Here is a 23,033-nt window from a genome sequence, read left to right as displayed (position 1 = left end):
TCCAGAATCAAAAAATATAAAAGTATTTTCTTTAATACCGACTAGAATGCTCTATTTTAAAGTTGTCATTTTAAATATACATTATGATATATGTTTATATGTAGGAATCAGAATCTACAAGTTTTTTTACCGTTTTTTGCTATTACACTAGTGAAATTAGAGGGACTGAATTGAACGTCACAAGACAGACACTCCGTGTGGTCCCAGGTGTCTCTAGGAATTGTGATATGGTTGAGGAAAGTCCGCAATCCACCAGGCTCTTCCATATGAGTTATCCTGCCCTTGTGATGTTTCCCACAGATGTTCCAGATCATATGGATCTCATGACCTACGGCACCAACCACACACGTCAGCTGGACATCAGAGTCAGGATGGGGATCCCATGAAGGACCCAGCACATGGACGGAACTCTGTGAGGTGAAGCCATCTGGAAACGAGAGGTTGTGTGATGGAGAGCAAATTGAGAGACTTTTCTCAGGATAAATAATTCCTAAAATTCCATTTGGGTCAAAATGTCACCTTCACCGAGTGTGATGGACATTTTCTACATGTTCACTCCAGCAGAAGTTGTTTATGTATCGTTCATCCGTCTATCATGTTACTTCTGAAACTCCTTTCAACAGGTTATATTTTGTATTTTTAGGTTTATATTTTACTGAATTTAATGTATATTTACTGAAAATAATTTATATTTTTTTCTCCTAGATTTATTTTTGGACAACTTAAATATAAAAAAAATAAATGTAACGACCAACCAATTATCAAGCATCTCAACTTTTATGAATAATATTCCAAAACACATCTTTTGGAAGGAATGTTTCTTTAATATTTATGATGAATTGACTGTTGTACAGTATATATATATATATATATATATATATATATATATATATATATATATTATAGAACAATATATCTAATGTCTTACCTCCAACGATTAGATGTGTCCCACCAGCAATGTTGACTTTAAACCTAGATGCGCAGTAATACATTCCGGAGTCGTTCTCCTGCACGCGGTTTATTTTAAGAGTGATACTGTGATTATTGTTAATAATGCATGTATATTTGGAATCGTTTTCCTTATAAGTGCATAATTTGATTACTTTTGTTTCTTTCTTCTCTCTCCAAATCCAGGCTATTGGACTCCCATTGTCCATGTCCCCGCATGACACGCATGAGACCTTTGCAGTCCCATTAACAGGAATAAACAAGACATCTTCAGGCTGTTCCAAAAGGGCATGCACTGCAAAGACAAATGATCGAACGCATTTACAAATGGCAGGCCACACTGGAAACTGGTCACTATATAGTTTCTCACTTTTGTTATTTAAGTATAGTCTTAATAAACTGTACTGCTTGCTGCATGTTTTTTCTTATAATGACTATAACTGGCAACCGACGACAGTCTCTTGGACTCCTAAAGAAGTCAAGGTCAACACCAAACAAGTTGATATAGAACTGATATCCTCTATTTCACCATCTTGAGTGTAAGGACTTTCTCAGAGATTGCTAGATTAGTTTGGAATGACAGTTTAATCAATGGCAGATTAATGTATGTGGGTTGGAGTCCACCGAGGGACCGATAATTTGTAGGGAGCACTCACTCACGGTTGAAGTTAACTTGAGCTTATTTCTAAACTCAGCTCCATCCAGTTAGTATCAGTAAATATAAACATAACATACGTATTTATTGCAGAAATTGCAGCAAATCTGTTTAAGACATTGTAATTTTCATTACAAATTATCCCACAAACAAATAAAAACATTAAAAAGTATGCAATATTTGTAGATATTTTTTTTTTATCAAGACTTGCTCTGCAATCAAAATATATAACCTTTTAATTTGACAGTTTCAAAATTAGAATTCTGATTTTTATTTTTTTTTATCACAAAAATATTACATTTTATTCTAAAAAAAATTCTGTAAACGTACTTAGCTGTCTATACAAAGGCAATTGATAGGAATAAAAAAAAAGTGTTTATTCTTTATCGAGCATGCCAATTTTTTTTTAATGAAAAATAGCTATTTCAATTTTTACATCATTCATTAATAATGTATAAATTATTCAAAACTAATATTATTTTTGGTAAAAAGAACAAGTGATGAAATTTTTTTTTACCTTGAGGCAGGAAGAGTAACATTAAAAATGTCATGTTTTTGGTGCACTTCAGATGCCCTTCAGATAACGACTGATACACAGAACGATGATGTCATAATCAAAACATTATTTTTAACCCCTCCTTCCTGTGTCTACCGCTAAATAGAACAGATGCTTTTACTGTATAACAAATGCACCCTTTACAGCCTTTCTATAGTATAGGTAATTATTAATATTATTACCTAGTTGGAAATAAAATTACTGGTATATCATTTTTAAAGAAGAAATCTGATGTATGTGGTGCTGGCGAGACGGCATTTGGAATGATAATTTTTATTATATTATTCATGTAGAATATTCATACCCGCTGTGGCATTTCTTAGTGAAGAGTTAAGATCAAGAGCTATTATTATTTACATGAGCTTCAACCCTTGGCCACCAAGTGGTCCGGTGTATATAATATCCGGTGGAAAGCAGAAACCAAAGACCAACTGAAAATACACAAGACGCCGCATTTTCCATCCACACACAAAGTCACGAAATGATCTGTTTCTGGCCTCAGAAGCGTGTGTGGTAGATGTGCGATTTCCGGTTAATTTTCCATTAACGTGAGCTAAACCGCTGGAAGATAAACAATGCATGTTATAGCGTGTGTGACGGATCGTCCTGTGCCCCAGACTGGACACATCCGCCCGTCAGCTCCTTCCCTCTCCCAGTAAGCGGACACGCTGTGGCTGTCCGAAGAAAGCAGTCACAGACCAGCACTTCCCTCAATCATGAGACAGGACTTCATGCTTTGAGGTTAAAAACAGAACTCTCTTTATTACAAACACACAGAATTTATATACAATCTACATTCACTGTGCACCGAACCCAACCCCCAATCCTATCAGCCACATCCCCTCACAAATCCCATCAGCCACATCCCCTCACAAATCCCATCGGTATACAGGGGATGTATCAGGTGAGGGGATTAAGGGATACAATGGGTTCCCCCACCTGTGTTATCCCCCCTGTAGTGCGGGTGCCGTCTGGGCAGACAGGGCTGTGTTGGCTGATTAAGAGCCCCAGCCAGATTATAGGATCGTCTCTTTGAAGGCTGGAGCTGCAGCCACATTCAAACGGTACAAATAAATATAATAATAATAATAACAGTGAAGATCAGACATAGGTTCTTCACATTACTCCCCTCTTGTGCAAACGTCCGGCAGACACAGCCAGATCCCTAACGGATCGGCTTGGGGATGACCGGGCCTCTACTGTCTCTAGTCCTGCGGGGTAGGGAGAGCGGGCGTGCGGCTTCTGGGGCACCCTGGCAGCCCCATGTCAGTCACCCGGGCTCCTAGGCCTGGCCCGTAGTCAAAGGGTAAGAGGCCAGCCCAGAAGCCTCTCCAGTGGGCAGCCCTCTTTAGTCTCCTCTGCAGGCATGGGAGACCTTTCTCCAGGGCTTCCTTTCCCCTCTGGGCACTCAGCCCAGACTCGGCTCCCTCCCAACCTGATGGAACCCTCCCATGGTTACCCTGACTACGGGCTTGTCCCGAGTCAGCTCCACATTCCCCCACCCAAACAACAAGAGCCCACTCCAAAGCAGCAGCAGTTTCACTTACCCCTACCTGGCTCTCCGAGCTGGGGCTCGTTTTGCCCACTGGACCATGCCGCTGGGGAGGAGTGCCGGTTTCCCTTCCTCCCATAATTGTTGACAGCCGCTGGGGAGGGTCGCCGCCTGCGCCCCCTCCCGGATGCTCGTGCTGGGGAGCGCCAGATAATGGGGGTGTAAGCAGTGCAGGGCAGAGGTCAGCGACTCTCTGCCCGGTTGCCAGTGCTTCTGCTGGTGCAGGGAACGGTGCTGGGCAGAGAACAGCGTCACTCTGCCTTGTAGCCAGCGCTTCCGCTGGTGGTTCCCTGCTAGCAGGTGGGGACCCTTCGCTGTGGGGCGGGCAGAGGCCAGCAGCACTCTGCCCTGTTGCCGGCGTTTCAGCCAGAGCGAGGATTGCTGGTGCAGGACAGAGGTCAGTGACGCTCTGCCCGGTTGCCAGTGCTTCTGCTGGTGCAGGGAACGTTGCTGGGCAGAGAACAGCGTCACCCTGCCTTGTGGCCAGCTCTTCCGCTGGTGGTTCCATGCTAGCAGGTTGGGACCCTTCGCTGTGGGGCGGGCAGAGGCCAGCAGCACTCTGCCCTGTTGCTGGCATTTCAGCCAGAGCGAGGATTGCTGGTGCAGGACAGAGGTCAGCGACTCTCTCTCCGGGTGCCAGCACTTCTGGTTGGTCCTCGTTAGCCGGCGGGTACACTGTGCTGGGGGATGAGCAGAGGCCAGCAGCACTCTGCCCCGTGGCCGGCTCTTCTGCCGGTCTGGCATTTTGCGGTGCTGGGCAGAGGATCGCGTCGCACTGCTCTGGTGGGTCCCTGCTAGCAGGCAGGGACCTTTCACTGTGGGGGGGGCAGAGGCCAGTGGCACTCTGCCCCGCTGCCGGCGCTTCAGCCGGAGCAGGAGGGGCGCATGGTGCTGGGCAGAGAACAGCGTCCCTCTGCCCTGTTGTTGGCGCTTCTGCCGCCTCTAGTGGAAACCCATAGACTGCTGCCTCAAATTCCGGCGACTGCATGCGGTCCATAATCGCCCGGAAGACTTCCTCCCAAAAGTGATTGCCCACTTTCACCTCTTTGGGCTCTGGCTGCAATACCAGGGGCAGAGTGGCTGAACCTTCAAGTCCGGAGGCTTGCCAATTACAGTGAGCGGCCTCCGGAGCTCGCTCTGTGACATCTGTCGGCTCACACTGCAGGGCGTAGCGCCCCTCGAACAGCGCCAAGTATTCTGCTTCAAGGCACCATTCTCTGTCTACTAGTCTCTCAAGGTCTTGGCTGAGTTCACTTGTTGCAGTGGGCGGCAGGGCTCTCCGGCGCTTGTCACTAATGTCCCACCATCGGTCCATGTTGCCATTGCCAAAGACATCCCTTTCCTCGAATGCCTCCCACAACAGGCCAGGCCCGCCAACATCCATCCCTTCCGGAGAATGGGGCTTTCTGGATTTTCGCTGTGGGCCTCGGGCTTCCCAGTATATGGCTCGGTACTCCTCTTCGAGCCCAATCTCCTGTCGGATCAGCTTCTCTAGCTCTGCAACCTCACCTGGAGACGCAGGTCCCCCGAACAAGTAGAGCCTCCCATTCACCTGGTCCCTGATTCGTTGTTCTAGGGTGGGCAGATGTGTACCTTGGTTGGCGCTCCACTTTTCTAGGGCCGCTCTCCATCCCACGAGCCGGGCTCGGGTCCGTCTCTCAAACTCCCATACTGGAGTCTCCGATTCGAGGGTCTCATCTCCCCTCCAAGTCACCCCGCATCCCGGTGACTGTTCAATCCACTCCATCTGTGGATCCGTTTGGCTCTTCCTCGCCAGGGTATAACTTTGTTCTGCGGCTAGTTGCTTTGGTCCGCTCTGGTCTGGAAGGAGTAGATCCCACCGCTTGCCACCAATGTGACGGATCGTCCTGTGCCCCAGACTGGACACATCCGCCCGTCAGCTCCTTCCCTCTCCCAGTAAGCGGACACGCTGTGGCTGTCCGAAGAAAGCAGTCACAGACCAGCACTTCCCTCAATCATGAGACAGGACTTCATGCTTTGAGGTTAAAAACAGAACTCTCTTTATTACAAACACACAGAACTTATATACAATCTACATTCACTGTGCACCGAACCCAACCCCCAATCCTATCAGCCACATCCCCTTACAAATCCCATCAGCCACATCCCCTCACAAATACCATCGGTATACAGGGGATGTATCAGGTGAGGGGATTAAGGGATACAATGGGTTCCCCCACCTGTGTTATCCCCCCTGTAGTGCGGGTGCCGTCTGGGCAGACAGGGCTGTGTTGGCTGATTAAGAGCCCCAGCCAGATTATAGGATCGTCTCTTTGAAGGCTGGAGCTGCAGCCACATTCAAACGGTACAAATAAATATAATAATAATAATAACAGTGAAGATCAGACATAGGTTCTTCACAGCGTGTATATTTACACATATTGGCCTCGAGATGAGTTGACCAGAAGATACAAACATCTAATATTGTTAGACAAGCAGGTGATTTGCATGAGAGAAACGGATAGAACTGGTCCTGTGGAGACACAAAAGGGTTCTAGATCAGTAATCTAAAAAAAAATCCAGGAGCATTGTAGCAACAAAAGATATTTCTCATAGAGTATTTGCTTCTGAGATTAAAATTAATTAAAGAAACGGCTACGTCGCTAGACTAATTAGTAAGAAACGTGTGTAAGGGGTCATGATGGAGCATTCTTTGGAGGACCGGATGAGCTGGAGTGCGACATGGAACTGGCGTGGGATTGAGTCAAGCCCCAGGCTCGACGGGTTAAGGTTCTGATCTTGTATTACAAAAAGGAATTGAGAACGTGAGATGGGCGGCTGTAAAAACAATAACGTTAGATTATTTTGTATATAAAACTCTACTGTGGAACTTGGCCTGCGTACATTGGAAAGACCCCAAGGACTTTGAAGGCCCTGGCTAAAGTACTGTTCTCTTTTGGATGTTCAGCCAAATTTCTGCCACAGTTCCCAGTTCAGAGTTGACTTGATCAGGGATCAATAAGGTGTTAGCTTTCCACAAAACTTTGACCATGGTCTTGAAATCTCTTCTTATTACGTAGAGCAGGCTGGTCTTGTAGCACAGGGAAAGGGTCAGCCTAGAAGGGACTTCCACTCCTAGACAACCATGCATTGTTATAGCATGATCTTAGACCTGTGTGCTGTTGATTTACATTTTAAAATGTAAATGTTGGAAAGCCTCCAGGATGAATAGCAAAGCATGAAATATATGATTAATCTGACCCTAAAAGAGGAAGAAAGTATAGATCGTTGCTTCCTCTATTAGCCCAGCAAACGTTACATTCCTTATCTGTAGGCACCATGCACGCCCTGACGTTAACGATCGTTCTCTGTAAGTACAACATTTTTCCTTTTTTCCCCCAGAATACATGACCTTTTAAGTCTGAAAAGTTTAATCCTTTAAAGCAACTCTGATCACAGAAATGCCATGTATAAAAACACATTGTATTGTTAATATATTATTCAGACTTCAAGAACTGTTATTAGATTTGACAGCAGATCGGCCCGATTTGGCCCGTCTAGTCTGCCTGTGTTTCCTGCAGTAAAGACTGAAACCTAAATCAGTCCTTGGTCTCGTCTTAGATTCAGGATAGATGTGAAGAAAAGGTTTGACTGTATGCTATATGGAATGATCATAGATTATTTGCATTCTATAAAATAATGGGTTAATGGGAAGCAACATATGCTTAGTATTCAAAAATATTTTGTTATAAATCTTTTACATTGGAAGAATAATATAAATAATTTATAATATATATTATATATAATAATATTAATATATATTATATATAATATATATTTTATATATTATATATAATATATATTAATATATATTATATATAATATATATTAATATATTATATATTAATATATATATATAACATATTTGTATATACTTTTCTTATTTGTAAAATTATTCATTCTGTTGAATAGTACATTTTACAACAATGTATACAAAAATGCACATTAAATAAATATCTAGCATTGAATATCAAAATATATAAAAAAAAACAACTTGTCTGATATTGATTATTTTCTTCATACACAAAAGCCACAAATAAATTAAGGAACTCATCTCATCATATCTTTGTAATATTTGGGGTATAAGGGAAGAAATGACCTATTGTTTTATGTTCTCTCAGCCTGTATGGATAAAATGTTGTGTTGTTTTTTGTAGACTTTTATGTGTTCAGTTTATTTCCTGGTAGGCATATATTTTATATCAGGCAGACTAGATAGATGTGGGGAAAAAACTCAAAATCTAGGAAAACACGTTTTAGGAAGGTTTAATAAATGGAATTGATGAGTTCTTTGTTAAGCAATCGTAACGATCAGACCACAGGATCTGTCAAAATTGCATTACAGAAAAAGGAAATGCTGTAAATAAATAATTTCCAAACAGTTTTTCTTCTTTTTTCTTTTTAAGTGTTGTAATAGAGATTACAAAAGATGCTTAGGGAAGTGCTAAATTTAGACAATCGATAATCTATCCAATCTATCTATTTTGGCCAATCTATCCAAAAACGGGACACCTGTGTTGGGGTTATGGAAAAAGGTGACGAGGGGTTTATCTACCTTGGCCAATCTATCCTAAATCAGGACACCTGTGTTGGGGGTTATGGAAAAGGGCGAGAAGAAGGGTTTATCTACCTTGGACAATCTATCCAAAAATGGGACACCTGGGCTGGGGGTTATGGAAAAGGGCGAGAAGAAGGGTTTATCTACCTTGGACAATCTATCCAAAAATGGGACACCTGTTTTGGGGGTTATAGAAAAAAGGGAGAAGAAGGGTCTATGTATCTTGGACAATCTATCCTAAATCAGGACACCTGTGTTGGGGGTTATGGAAAAGGGCGAGAATAAGGGTCTAGCTAATTTATTGTGACGGAAGCCTCCATCACTGGGACCACTGGAGAAGCCTAACTGCTAGCCTCCTCCCTATTGACTATGGGCCCAGGGTTTGTAAAGGCTTCTGTGGCTACCCCCAGCACTATATCACGACAGCCAGGATCTGCAACCAGGGAGTGACTGCCATTGTTTTAATTTAATATCAGACCCCTCTACCTCATGGTGCATTACTTTGTTGTGTAAATCCGTCTCCCCCCCCCATTGTATTGTTAATCCCGTTACTGCCCCTGTTGTCTCTGGGAGGCAGATTAAGGGGGCGGTTTGTGCCCCAATATCTTGTTTTATGTTAATGTGTGTTTTGCTGGATATATCAGCCCTGTGCGTGAGAAATAAATCAGTCATCATTTGGTTTTACCCTACACTGAGTCTCGGCTAGTGACTGGGGAACCGGGGAAAGTGTGTCGTCCCAGGCTAAGGGACCACAAGACAGCGGAGGTAGTCGGTCGGACTAGCCAGCTCCGTGACACTTGGGCACCTGTGTTGGGGGTTATGGAAAAAGGTGAGAAGAAGGGTCTATCTACCTTGGAAATCTATCCAAAAATGGGACACCTGTTTTAAGGGTTATAGAAAAAAGCGAGCAGAAGGGTCTATCTACCTTGGACAATTTATCCAAAATCGGGACAACCGAGCCGAGATGGGGTGTGGCAGGCCCCAGAGGTGGGTGGAGTCAAGCCAAGGTCACCCAACTTCCTTGTAGGAAGACCCACCTTGCAGTGCTCAGCTTTGGATCGTCGCGAGACGGTCACGTAGGAGCTGCAAATGATTTGACAGTCAAGAAAAATCAGAAGATCTTCCCCAAAAGCTGGACGGCGGGGTAGCTACGCAAGTCTGTGTGACAGTGCTTCAAAAGCAGGAATGTCTCATGAAAACCGGGACTGTTGGGAGGTAGACAGCCTGTAAATGAGAACCGAAAGGGGGAAGCAGCATCCCTTAACAGCGGTCAGGGTAGGAGAGTGAATAATATGTTTAATAGCCTCTATCAGTGATGCCATGCTTTAAATGAATTTTTGAATGGTACGTTATGAATGGTAGTTATTAGTATCTTCTTTGTTTTTTTCCAGCAATCCTCATAATTTCAGGTGAGTTTATATTTTCTTTTTACTCTAAACAATTAATGGGGTCTTTCCATTCTTTTTTTTGAAGAATGTATATTAAAATCCTTCTTGGTTATAAGCTCCTCTGTTCAGAGCCTTCCCTAGCTTTTGTCTCTGTAAATCAAATTGTGATGCACTACTTGTTATATTCCTGATTGTACAGCTCTGCGGAATATGATGGCGCTATATATATATATATATATATATAACAATAAATAAAAAAAAATCATGGGATATCATGGGATTCTGAGTATGGAAACACCAAGAATTTACTTTATACATTAAGTTCTAAATGCCTGGGAGGTATATGATCATCATTCTTATTAAGCGTGTAAAACGGTAACTTGTCGTACTCTATTCACTAACTGTTTTTCAGGAGCTGCCGACAAAGCGGTGGTTAGCGTTACGCCAAACTGGACTAAGATACTCCAAGGAGATGCGGTCACTTTAACGTGTATCTTGCCTTCGGCGGCACAAGAATATTTTTGGTTTAAAGATAATCAGCTGAGTCGCAACCCAAAGACAATAAGGATCCAATCTGCGAGTAGTGAAAGCAGCGGTGAATATAGGTGCCAGGGAAGACATACTGAGAGAAGTGACCCTGTTAGACTGGTTATTGTTAATAGTGAGTAGACCTCCGATATACACTCAGCACTCATTAGAGCAAGTCGATTAGCTCATAGAGAATTGTTTAAAAATGTCTATCCTAACAGGACAAAGTAGTCCAAGAGAAATCAGCGGAGACCAAGATATGTGAACTATCACAATTTGTAGATCCGTGGCAAAACGTGGCACAAGTAGGATATCCAATACATTTTCTGTCCTGCGACAGTACCGTCATACTTGTCTACCCTTTTGAAATTATCCTATGTAAATGTTGTGATACCATACTGTATTGTCCTGATTATAGGCCATACTTTCCCCCCTAATTTAAATATTTAAATTCGGGGTGCAGCCTATAATTGGGGTTCAGATATTTTTCATGTGTCCCTACTTTCTCCGCCGACTGCTTCTGTGCCCCTGTCTCCTTTCCAGCACATCTGCTTCTTCTCTTGCATCTTCTTGTTCTTCTGTCTTCTTTCTTCATCCGCTTCTCCTCATATTTTTTGTCTGTCAGTTTCTCGCGGTGTTTTTTTGTCTTCGCTCGGTACTCCGTGAGACAGGCGTTTCCGCCACACTTCTGCAAAAGAGCGGAGCTTAAGGGCACACAGTCTTGCTCCCGATTGGTGAAATCATTTGCGGAAGTGCGCCGGGAGGCCTGGCTCATGGAGAAGCAGGCGAAGACAGAAGACACAGGGAGCACCGGGCGAAGACGGAAGGTCAAGAAGATGCAAGAGAAGGTGGGTAGCATTCAGCGTTACTGGCGACGAAGCTTCTTCTGATTCTCATTAATTATAAATGTGTTATTATTAATTTCTATTATTACATTTAAAAAAACATTTTAGACTTGACTGATGTATAACATTTTGTTGTTTTTAGGTGCAGTCATCCTACAAATCCCCCCATCCGTTTATGCAGGGGACACAGTGTCTCTCAGATGTCACAGTGCCCCCGGATATTCTGCGCGATCGCCAACCTTTTACAAAGACGGCAATACTGTCGTACAATACACAAACTCAGATTACCTTGTAATTAAAGATATTACGATGAGTGCTGCCGGGAGATACTGGTGTACTAAGGAAATATACCCATATGGTACATATCAAACATACCGGTCATCTGAAGAAACTCTTTCCATCAAAGGTCAGTGCTGAGGAACTTCAATATCATGTTTAGAATTTAGAAATCCACTGATCCATCCATTGATTAGAACATGAGTATTATAGACACTGGCATCAAAAATAAATGTTCTCAGGGTGTTTGGTACAATACCCAAAATGTACCCTTTCATCAGAAGAGCATAATTATCCCGCTTGTGTGTCTTCTGTGATATCACCAGGTATACTTGATGGGGTCCCAGGTATACTTGATGTAGGACTTGATGGGGTCCCGGTCCACTAATGTTGCTTATTCTCTCTTCCAGAATTGTTCTCGAATCCCCAAGTAAATGCGAGGCCACAAGGGACATCCGAAGGCACCAATGTCACACTAACATGTAACACAACTCTCAGCCCACCCAGACGGGGTACACAATTACAGTTTGCTTTCTACAAAGATGGTGAGAGGGTCCAGGACTTTGATATCTCCAACACGTATCAGCTTTGGTCAGCTCGCCCGGAGGACTCCGGAAATTACATCTGCAAAGTCAAAACGGCAACGAAAATCTGCAAAACGAGCAAGTCGATACATGTCGCAATTCAAGGTAAGCCCAAGACTAAAGGACTGATTCCTTTACCGTCGTGTTCTATAAACTGTGCAACAAAACAAGACGTTTTGGGGTAAAAACAAAAAAAAAGTCACCATAAAGTGCAATCTCTGATACGCTTCGTTCTAACTTTCTCTTTAATGAATGAATCTCCATAGTCCATTCTCCACATTCTGAATATTTGTCATATGGGACGATTACTGAATCTGATTAACACGGTTGCCTTGTTTTCCAGAACTCTTCACCTTCCCCAAGGTTAGGGCAAACGCAGAGCTAGTGATCGAAGGTGCGGAGATGACCCTGACATGTGACGCTACTGGCCCTCGGGCCACGGAACTGCAATTTGCTTTCTACAGAGATGAACACATTGTCAAAAGGTTTGGTCCATCCAATGAATACCAGGTCCGTGTGGCTAAGTCAAATGACTCGGGACTTTATGCCTGCGTGGTCAAAACCTCACGTTCCAACATAATAAAGAGAAGCATCGCTGTAACAATTCAAGTACAAGGTGAGAGATTGTATTCACGCTCGCCTACGACATGTCAGTCTGTCCTTAATGTGCTTAGCTATGGCTCTTTACCTCCTTACAGCCATACATTTCAGAAGGGGACTATGTGGGTACAAAGCGTCTTCCAACACATACAATTCAATGGCGGCTATAGCGACCCTAGTGTGAAGCGGTCCCGTTCCCACGGTGTTATCCTAGACGTTACAATCGTATGTGTCATTACAATGTAATCGTGTGTCATTACGGCAATCTCTTCTTTCCTTCTAGAGTTGTTCTCTGATCCAGAAATAAAAGTGAGCCCACCAACGATATCAGAAGGCGCCAACATGACGTTAACGTGTAACGCAACCCGGCGGTCCGAACAGGATACCGAAATACAATTTGCTTTCTACAAAAACGGGGAGATTGTGCAGGATTTTGGCTTATCTAATAAATATCACGTTTCGTCGGCTAAGCCGGAGGAAGGAGGAAATTACGTCTGTGAAGCTAGAGCCTTAACCTTCAGCGTAAAGAGAATAAGTAATGTCTTGAGTATCCAAGTACAAGGTGAGTTCCTTACACTACATATACATACTCCTGATACCCCCCCTCCCCATAAAGTCATACATAGATGTATAGGTTCAAGGTAGTTGGCGGCTATTGATTGTTACATTTCAGCGGGTAATTATTAATAATACCTCCTGTTTCCCAGCCAAATACACAGGTCCCGATTATCTGTTGCCAGGTCTCATAGCGACCCTTTCGGCTTTTCTTCTCGTTGCCGTCATCTTGATGATCGTGTTCTGGCGCAGAGTAACTCGTTCATTCGAAAAACAACAAGAAGCCCGAGAAGAAAAAGGTAGCTCTGATTTCTTGGTGTGTAAAGTTTATAATTGAAGTTGGAATTTAGACTAAAGATGGTATTGGTGGATTTAAGCATAAAGAAGGAATGAATAAATAATGAATATTCTCAGGGTTTTGTTCGCTGAATTCTGATAACGTGTTGAAACATTTTATCGCATTATGAGTATAATGCTGTATAACGCCCAGTTAGCGAGGGCAGAACTTGTGTGTTGGGTGAATAAACCCCATTTTTGTGTATTTTTGTTGTGATCTGCTGCAGTATCGCAGGTTTCATTTCTCTTTGTTTTGCAGATTTGGGGTTTCCTGAGGCTCGGGTTCGGTAAGCCACAGAACTAATGTTCTCCCGCGGACTCCCTTTACTGTAACGCGTTCAGAGCTGGGCGGACAAATCAGACAATAAAAAGTCGTTTTAATTTAGAATTTACAAGCCAAATTCGTAGACCAACTCCCTTTGCCGACCCTACATATAGTTAAACTTATATGAAGACGTACGATTAATTGGGTCACGATCAACTTAGTTCTAATAATCAATACTGTTCTGCTCAAAAATATATATATATCGGGGATTGGCTGAGAATTTTAATTCATATTTAAATGAATAAATAAATTGCATTCCTAACAAACGCTTTTCTGTAAACTTTTAATTTGTTGTGGCGAATTACTGACTTTCATCAGAAAGGATTTTTAGGCATTTGCTCATTATTGTACGATTAACCGGAAGTTGCAACTTTCTCAGGCCTGAGAACGAGAAGGCACCGGAGCCTGGATCTACACACACCAGGGACAGGACAGGTACGGCCGTTCCTAAGGGGATGACCCCATTTACCATTTATTTAAAATCAGGGACATCCCTATAATCACAGCCGCTACCTGCTTTAATGGCATACATATTCTTCCCCTCTCTCAGAACCAGCCCAAGAAGATGAACTCTGCTATGCCGACATCAAAATCAATTCCACAAACAAAGGTTAGTCTAATTAGCGCGTCTTATACGTGCCTTCGTTGGCATCTGTAAACACCGGCGCTAAATTCGCTGAGTATGCTGTCTAATTAATATAAAGTTCTCTTTTTAAGAATGATGTACATTTTCGGCTAAAAATGTAAACATCTGGATCCCTTAAAAGGCGTTTGGATAGTTTGCTTCCATTTTTAGTGGGGGAACCAATAACCCGTTGCACTCTAAACTTCCTGTTATCCCTGCATCCGTTTCCTGTTTCTAGACAATATGAAGGAAGCATAACTTTCAAATATCTTTAAGCTCTTTGACGAATCATGACCCGTATAAAGTCTTCTTTGTCTAAACCATCTTGAGTTAAAACAGCAACAAATCACAAAGCAACTCGTTACTAAAAGAGGCATCCATAGGAACTTATTTTTATGTTTCATTATTGTTTCAGCCGCACCAGTGCCACCTGCTCAAAATGTAAGTACTGAGAATTTTCTGTGGAAGAATAATAAATTCCACTTTTTAATAAAATAGTGTTAATAAACTTCCTTTTGGTTTTTCAAAGGACGTCATTTACTGTGCTGTGAAAACAAAGAGAATGAATACAGAATCTGACCCCGACCAACACGAGTCTCCAGAGGGCATTTATAACAACGTTCATTTCAAATGACATCAGGAGCTGCTTCTTGGTCTTCATGGCTTGCAACAAAACATCTACACATTCAATTCGGATCTGAAGAGTCTCTGCTGCTGGATGGGCTGATTCCGGAAGGTGCTTCCACAATATAGACTGGACATCAAGAGTTTAGTCTTCACATTAGAGCCTAACTCAATCGTAGTTCGGGTCAAGAAACATAGAATTTAGGATGGCGATCAACTGAAGGATCCAAGATGAAGTACACTGAAAATCAGGGGCTGGCAAGTAAAAGTTTAGGCGCCATGGCTACCATAAATCCGCAGAATAACAGAAATCAATGAGTATAATAAACCGTATCCTTACAGTCATAATAGGCATAAAGAACGTGAACACCATTTGGGCCAATGACTCAATAGAAGATTTGCGTGTTCGTCATGCCACAAGGAACACAGATTAGAACTTCCTCAAACATTGTTATGGAACTTAAACAAATAGTTACTGTCTTTTAAATCCCATGACAAAGATGTTTGTGTAGCTAGAGAGGAAGATGCTCAGATAACATGAGAATAATACATGTTATTTGATCTTTGTAAATAATTCATGTAAATATAATTTGTAGAACAACTGGTATTCTGCGTAATTTCTTCCTATCAAAATCTGTATTTTTAGAGATTCTTCGTACGAAACCTATGGACGGTGAATCCACAACGATTCAGAAATGAATTAAGCAAGAAGATGCACATATAGTACTTCCTTTAATTACACATCGCCCTCTTCTGAGCCAAACCAGGCACTTCTCATTGTGAGGCCGTATCACAATCCCCTCGCAATTTATTTTCTAATTAACGACCCTGCATCGGGTTGCCAGGTCCCTGTTCTAAGGCTTTGTAACAACTGAGATGTATTTGCAGAAAAAAAAATATCTGAATACGACGGGCCAAGTTTCAATAGGAAATGGGCCAAGGGGAGGGTGCTGCAAATATATGACTTAGCTTTCTGGTTTATGACAAAAAAAATAAGAACTGATAAATCAAAACACGACATTCTGTATTCAAAAGAATGTTTTAACTTTATTTTTCTTTGTTAAAAAAACATCACACAGCTCTATCCTATCCACGTTGAGGGTGTTTTGTAAAAAAAAGCAGTGTTCTGGATTCGCTACAGAATTTTCTTAATTTCCTCTATAAGACTTCCGGTATGAGCGTTCGTCTTAGCAGCAACCAGCACAAGATTCCTCGGGGAAAACTGAGGTTTAAATAATGGGATGAGATCACAGTGAAATCCTGAAAAAAAAGGGAAAAAGCACATTTTACATTTATTAACTCTATTATTCCAAAGTAACACAAACAGGCGTCTTTAAGCCATACCTGCAAAAAGTACACAATCTAATTAACAAAGTCTAACGAGAAAGGACTTAACAAGTACTCAGGGAAACCATAGAGAAATCAGTGCATTTGTGAGTAGGGGTACCACTTAAACATCATATGGTTACCTTTAATATCAGCCTCTATACCTCAATCGTATATTGCAGATGGCATTCAAATAATGGAAGAACAGGTTTTCTATTGTGCTTTACGCCATTATTCTACACCACTTAATGCTCAAAGGCAGCCACTGATTAGTAAATGAATGCTGCTACACAGAAATGTATTGATTTTAGCCAGGAAGGTTAGGTCATACGTGAGATGGCAATGGTTACCAGTCTTTATACGGAGTTTGTTGTGGATATTGTTACTTTGGATTACTGGTAATTGCCAGGTTGGCAGGCACGGTTCTCCAGTGTCCAAGTAGGGCCATAAAGGTATGGGAATAGGAAGTGTTTTTCTTTCCGCGTCTCTTTGCCTGGTGTGGATTTGGCTTTGCACCTGTGGCTGTGTGTGGGCCTGAATTGCTAAAGCAAGAGCCTGGGACACGTACCTGCCTCGTGCACAAAGATCATTCTGTCCAACAGTATAAGCGTTTCCACTAACGGTGCCAGCAGCAGGGCAAGACTAAAGAAGGCCACCACATTCTGCTGCTGGGACAGCATCCTTTCCACGGATGATTCACATAGGGGTGCACAGGGGTCCAGCCCTATTTTTTTCAGCCCCCTTTTGGCATATCTAGAAAAAGTAAACATATTTAGCAAGTTGTGTCTATTTTAGAGTAAACCCTACATTTATTCAAAACCATTATAAAAACACATAACATAACTGCCCCTGCAGTGAAATGCTTGCATTGGCTCCGATCCAATAAATTAAATACACTTAAGACCCCCTCTTCGGAAAAAAAGAGTTTGGGCAAGCGACTGAAAGACAGGTTTAGACATACAGATTAAAGCATGTTTATCAGCCTAATGGCGACAATAATATTAAAAGTTTTCTTATGGTACTTACTCTTTGAAGGAAAGCTCATGGGCCTTTTTGATCGTTTGGACGCCTGCTCGTTTCATGTTTGGGTCTACCCTGCGAATGAGGATCTCTAGCACAGCTCTATAGCAGTGAGTGCGTAGAATCGTGCTTTCACCTCTAAGTCTCTCCGTATAGTCTTCTATTGCATGGCAGGCCACCTCTCGGGCTTTGTAAGACAACTTGTGACCCTGAAGCTGAGACACCCAAGAGCTCAAGGGGTACCCGTACTGTGTGTTTGTCTCCGCAATGTCACTGGTGTTAGAGGCAAACAGGACTCCGGGGGGATTTGGTAATTCACACGTGGTTAGTTTCATGTAACAACAAGCGACTGAAGTGACACCCACGACATTGGGACACCGCACAAAGTGTCGTAGAGTGGCCACACTGAGGTCACCACATGCATGGAGTCCTGTCAGCACAAACTTGTTAGTATGAGTGAATTGCCACTGGTTCGCCGTGTTAAGAGCATCACAAGGACACAAGTCTTCTCTAAAAGTGACATCATTATGGGGACAGGTTTTTTGTGAGGTGCGGAGCTCTTGCTGGTTGCTCTCCGAGTCAACAGTGCCGATGACTTGATTCTGAGAAGTTTGCCCATCATCTGGAGACACCAAATGAGATGTCTGGACTTGGCCATGTTCCTCTGTTTCTACTGAGGTAGCTTCTCTGAACTTGGTCACAAGATCTCCCCATGATGCCTTGGGATCCACAAACGCTAACACGTGTTTGGGTGGCTTGGATGAGATGGTGCCGGTAAATTTGTGAGCATTGTTCTAAAACAAAACAAAGCAAACAGCTTAATAACTATTCTATATGTTAACTCTAAAACTCTGTATCCCAAAGGCGAGCTATGGGTTCAAGATAACATATACTGTTTTTGGATACATATCATTTAAGATAAGTATTACTTATATATTACCATTACCTCCTTTAAATTCTCTCCTCTCTGGCAGACCTGTGAAAACATCAGGTCAGGTTCAGTGATTCCAGTTACCTTTGTTAATCTCGATTGCTCTTTCTGCAGCATATATATCAGCTGCTGATCGAACTTCATTGCCATGTCCACCAGATTCTTGTCGGCTTCTATAGCTGTGACAGACAGGCCTTGGCCAAATGCTAGAAAGCGTGACAGGTGACCCTATGGGGAGAATTAAAATAAAAAATAAAAAAATACTAATAAAAAATTAGTATTCAAAATTCATACAGCTCTCTAGTTTCTTATGCATTAAATTATTTTTAGAGGCAACTGAAATTACATTTGAAGCATAATCAATATTTTCCTTTATGAAGCAAAACTGCCTGATAATATATATATATATATAAATATCTCAAGAACTTTGGTCATACCTGGCCAGAGCCGATATCCACCACTTCATCACAGCCCGTAAGTTTGTTTAACTTTTTTACCAGCTGGAAAAAATGGAAAATTTGATGCCACACAGAAAAAGAGACGGCACATGAGAAAGTCTTATTTAGGAAAGAAAGCTCTGATGATATGTTGACTTTTCTTGGTACAGCAAAGGCCCTGCAGCAGTTAGGTTCAGTTTCTTAATGGCTGAATGGAGAAAACGCCAGGATCTAATGAAAACTGCCTCACATGGTAAACCTGGGAGATGAGTTCTTGAAGGTATCTCCATAGGTATTACCAAGGTAGTCTCCAAGGTATTACCATATTTTTTATTACGATACCTATGCTTTTACCACTATGTTGTACCTACAGTTCAGTAACTCTGACCTTTCCAAGTTGCCGAATTTCATGCTGTTTTTTTGGCTTCACGTGCTTCCTGAACAGGGGGTCCAGCATTGAGCTCTGGCAATGATTTTCAAGGAATTCCTTTGGCGTTTTACTGTTCACGTCCCCAACTTCGTGTGACAGGGTGCGTGGGAAACTCAAGGCATGGGCTGTTGCCTTGAGTGCCAGTAGACTTAGAGGCCAAACCGACCTATAGCTGTGAAAAAATGGAGGGGAACAATGTGAATGGGGGAACCACTGCTCATTCGCTGCTCACATTATTTCATAACTAATTATCACTTATCAGCTTCCATAAAATTAGGAACAATTTAAAGGGAATTCAACCCATTCTCTGAGTTCTATTGTATATATTTAGTCAGATGCATATTTTTTATATGGCAGAATTCAGTTATTTTAGGCTTCTTACCAGACATTCTTTCTATTGGACAGCAGCTGATCTGCTAACTGCGGAGAAGGCAGGTCGGACAACGCTAGCCTCCACGACTGTGGCAACGTCGCCCAAAGATTATCACTGAAAAACTCCTGGGGACGAAAAAGACAATATCGATAAAGAAAAATGTAGCATAATGTATTCCTTCCCCATCTTACCTAAATGTACATGTAAATGAATGAATACCGAGCCGCTCCCTCTTATAGGTTAGCCATTAAATCTTCTTCTTAGTTTCTGCTAACGGACTCACCGCTTGTCTAGTCTTGCCATATTTGATGGGTGGATATTATGAAGGACAGAAGAAGCCATACAAATATATAACAGAGGTGAAATACGCCTTATCCTACCATAGATATTAAGACCACCCCTTTCTTCATGATGTAGGAAATATAAACGACAACTAAATAAAAAAGCAAGAACTTCTGTAACATTCTAAAAACATATATCACACGGTCTTTAAAGAGCAGTTTTGTTTCCATTTATACTTAAGAGTATACATTGAATGCATGTCGCTCATGCAAACAGACATTATTTTAGCAAGGTAAAAAAAAAAACTATTATTTGGAATAAGTCCTTGTTTCAAAAGGTTTTCGCCAACTACCTAGTAAACAGAAATGACGTCAAACTCACCACATAGATGTGTGTGGTTGAGCCGATGCCAATTTTCACTTTCTAGCGCAGCACAAGCAGCGATACTCACTATAACATAAGAATCTGCGATGAAGCCGTAGAGAGAAAGCACCCGAGTGATGTCCGCGGCAAGCTGCTTCTTCTGGTTTAAAGACATGCACTGAAATCCGGACATGCTCTCAATCCTGGAATAAATGGGGAGAAAAAAAAAAATGTTTATAGCAGAGCTCAAATGACGTGCATTTTGCCACCAACGGGGTATCTTCTCTATATATTTGCTAGTCACTTGCCCAGCACAATGTATAGCTAAAACCTTATGACACTGAGATATCTCCTTGAGATGCATGGATACCAGGCCCACTTAGTGCTTCATAGTACAAAGGAGTGAGAATTACTATTTATTAGTTAAATTAATGATCTGGTTAGTCTTCGCCATATACACAGATATATATATATTTTTTTATTTTATTTTATTTTTTTGCTGTATTCATTTGCCCAGTCATATGGCCTATTCATTCTACCCCATTATCCTGGCACAAGCATTATTCATTCTACCTCATTATCCTGGCACAAGCATCATTCATTCTACCCCATTATCCTGGCACAAGCATCATTCATTCTACCCCATTATCCTGGCACATGCCCCATTCATTCTACCCCATTGCCCTGTCACATACCTTATTCTTTTTACCCCACGTATGCTGTCACGTGCTCACATATGCATTTTGCCCCATTTGCCCTTACACATTCTCACGTCATACCCCATTTCCAGTCACGTGCTTCATACTCGGTTTCCGGTAAGCACGGACGATGTTGCTGTGGAGTGTGACGTCCCGCTCGGAAGTGATTAAATATGGGCGGAGAGTCCCGGTAACCCCTCCCCTCCCAGTATCTGTGCTGCGCCACACGCTCGCAGGCAGGAGGTTCGTGGGGAGGCTGTGGGGCAAACAAGACCAGGAGAAACCCCTTTACTAATAATACCATGCGCGGGCTCTGTGAGGGGGGCAGAATATCCTCTAACAACACCCTGCACGGGCTCTGTGAGGGGGGCAGTATACCCTCTAATAACACCGTGCACGGGCTCTGTGAGGGGACAGAATACCCTCTAATAACACCGTGCACGGGCTCTGTGAGGGGGGACAGAATACCCTCTAATAACACCGTGCACGGGCTCTGTGAGGGGGGGCAGAATACCCTCTAATAACACCGTGCGCGGGCTCTGTGAGGGGGGCAGAATACCCTCTAATAACACCGTGCACGGGCTCTGTGAGGGGGCAGAATACCCTCTAATAACACCGTGCACGGGCTCTGTGAGGGGGGCAGAATACCCTCTAATAACACCCTGTACGGGCTCTGTGAGGGGGCAGAATACCCTCTAATAACACCGTGCGCGGGCTCTGTGAGGGGGCAGAATACCCTCTAATAAAACCATTCGCGGGTTCTGTGAGGGGACAGACATGACTTAGAACACCCTATTGTCTAATGCAGTCATACAGGGACTCCATGAGGGACACAAGATGCCCTCTTTACCCCTCATGTAACGCAAAACGTCCCCTAATTGCCCCTCTATTGGGGGTAACTGGGAAATGTTTCCTAATGCTAGATGAGCATTTGATGAAAATCTATTTGTTTTGAGTCCTCTAATTTTTGCGTATTTTTGTAATTAAAAATATTAGCATCATTTGTTACTCTGCTTCCCGAGCCAAGATAACGTTTACAGTAAAAATCATAATATTTGGAAAACAGATAAAAGGATGTCTGGGTGGCGTAAAGCAAGACATTTAACTCCCGCATACACCAATAATGATAGAAAATGCAGGCCCAAAAAGGCTAAAACAATATTAAAAAAAAAAAAAGGGACTGATACCTACCCATTGGCTCAGTGTTTACCCACAAGTCCCGTCCCTCTTCCAAATGTGTTACGTACCCAAAGTAAGGGCAATTATTCCATACATCAAGACAATGGACTTTATTAGATCTAACGAGAGCTGCATGCTCTGTCCAATCAAAATGGAGAAAATCTAGCAAAAAAAAAGGCAATTTGGGGATTTTTTTCCTCCTAAAGATAAATGTAGAAATAAAATCGGGTTGTTTCGACATCCGTAATTAGTACCAAAAGTGGGGAATTAATTTTGATTACAATGGATTTAAAATTAGATTGCGCAGGCCCCTCCTCGCCTGTTGTTTCTGTAAGTCTGGTTCTTATGTCCTATTTACCCATTGTACAGGGCTATGGAATATTATTGCGCTATATAAAAATTAATAATGTAAAATTTTACGAAGGGATGATTTCAGAATGACTGCAAAAAAAAAAAAAGGCAGTAGTCGTGCGGGAACACAGGGTGGCGCTGTAAGATTCCTAACAAAAATAGCTTTTATCGCAACTGAATCGGTTCAAACCGGAACTCCCTAAATGCAAAAAAGTCTGTTCACATTGACATTGGGGTTTTGTATTGTTTTAAATAAAAAAAAATATATATATTATTTTCACAAAATTAAATTTTTTTTTTAAATATATATATTTTTTTAAATTAAAAGTTGTGCATGAGAAATAATAGATGATATAGGTCACCCGAGTTTGGTGACTCGCTTAGTATTGCGTAACTGTGCAATAAGGTGAAGGAGGACACCCGGATCATGCCTAATTATATATATTCCTTTGTTTCACTCTTTGATAGATATCTTGCGTAAGAAATCCGGTGAAGAAACATCATCGCTCCAGAAGAAGGCAACGTCGCTCTATGTGTAAATAAGAAGACTGCATTGGTTGCCCAATGGCTCCTACGTTGCCCAAATAGGCAAGAGAGACCAAGGATTGTACGCAGCAAATACATTTAACACAAAATGGGGGGGGAATATATGGATCTAATGGGACTTA

The 23,033-nt window shown here is 42.2% G+C and overlaps 2 protein-coding genes across 2 annotated transcripts; one reads left to right on the top strand and one right to left on the bottom strand.

Annotated features, from left to right (window-relative positions):
• The first annotated feature begins 9,108 nt into the window (after positions 1 to 9,108).
• LOC149273513 (Fc receptor-like protein 5) lies at positions 9,109 to 15,409 on the top strand. Its single transcript, XM_089506198.1, has 9 exons — positions 9,109 to 9,118; positions 9,681 to 9,698; positions 10,090 to 10,338; positions 11,193 to 11,456; positions 11,737 to 12,015; positions 12,254 to 12,526; positions 12,794 to 13,072; positions 14,277 to 14,336; positions 15,318 to 15,409. Exons 1-9 carry the CDS (start codon positions 9,109 to 9,111, stop codon positions 15,407 to 15,409), a joined length of 1,524 nt encoding a protein of 507 aa, XP_089362324.1.
• Positions 15,410 to 16,110: 701 nt separating this feature from the next.
• LOC149273512 (methyltransferase-like protein 25B) lies at positions 16,111 to 20,330 on the bottom strand. Its single transcript, XM_089506197.1, has 8 exons — positions 20,226 to 20,330; positions 19,502 to 19,617; positions 19,078 to 19,291; positions 18,690 to 18,752; positions 18,338 to 18,480; positions 17,328 to 18,089; positions 16,870 to 17,054; positions 16,111 to 16,235 (listed from the first exon to the last, which is right to left on the bottom strand). The coding sequence occupies exons 1-8, from the start codon at positions 20,328 to 20,330 to the stop codon at positions 16,111 to 16,113; spliced, it is 1,713 nt and encodes a 570-aa protein (XP_089362323.1).
• Positions 20,331 to 23,033: the final 2,703 nt, after the last annotated feature.

The sequence above is a fragment of the Sceloporus occidentalis genome, unplaced genomic scaffold (assembly GCF_023333645.1).
Source record: "Sceloporus occidentalis isolate IW3139 unplaced genomic scaffold, rSceOcc1.0.p SCAF_370, whole genome shotgun sequence".
NCBI lineage: Eukaryota > Metazoa > Chordata > Lepidosauria > Squamata > Phrynosomatidae > Sceloporus > Sceloporus occidentalis.
Note: the sequence above shows the minus strand (reverse complement) of the source record. Positions and strands in the feature narration are given on the sequence as shown.

What these genes read in the sequence shown, in the direction of transcription:
- LOC149273513 (XM_089506198.1), top strand. An exon ending in TAGACTGGTTATTGTTAATA is followed by an intron (nt 10,339 to 11,192) that starts GTGAGTAGACCT and finishes TGTTGTTTTTAG; the next exon opens with GTGCAGTCATCCTACAAATC. An exon ending in AATCAATTCCACAAACAAAG is followed by an intron (nt 14,337 to 15,317) that starts GTTAGTCTAATT and finishes GTATCCTTACAG; the next exon opens with TCATAATAGGCATAAAGAAC.
- LOC149273512 (XM_089506197.1), bottom strand. Translation starts at nt 20,330, where the DNA reads ATGTCCGGATTTCAGTGCATGTCTTTAAACCAGAAGAAGCAGCTTGCC. An exon ending in CATGAGCTTTCCTTCAAAGA is followed by an intron (nt 17,055 to 17,327) that starts GTAAGTACCATA and finishes TACTTTTTCTAG; the next exon opens with ATATGCCAAAAGGGGGCTGA. An exon ending in GATCTTTGTGCACGAGGCAG is followed by an intron (nt 16,236 to 16,869) that starts GTACGTGTCCCA and finishes CTTTTTTTTCAG; the next exon opens with GATTTCACTGTGATCTCATC.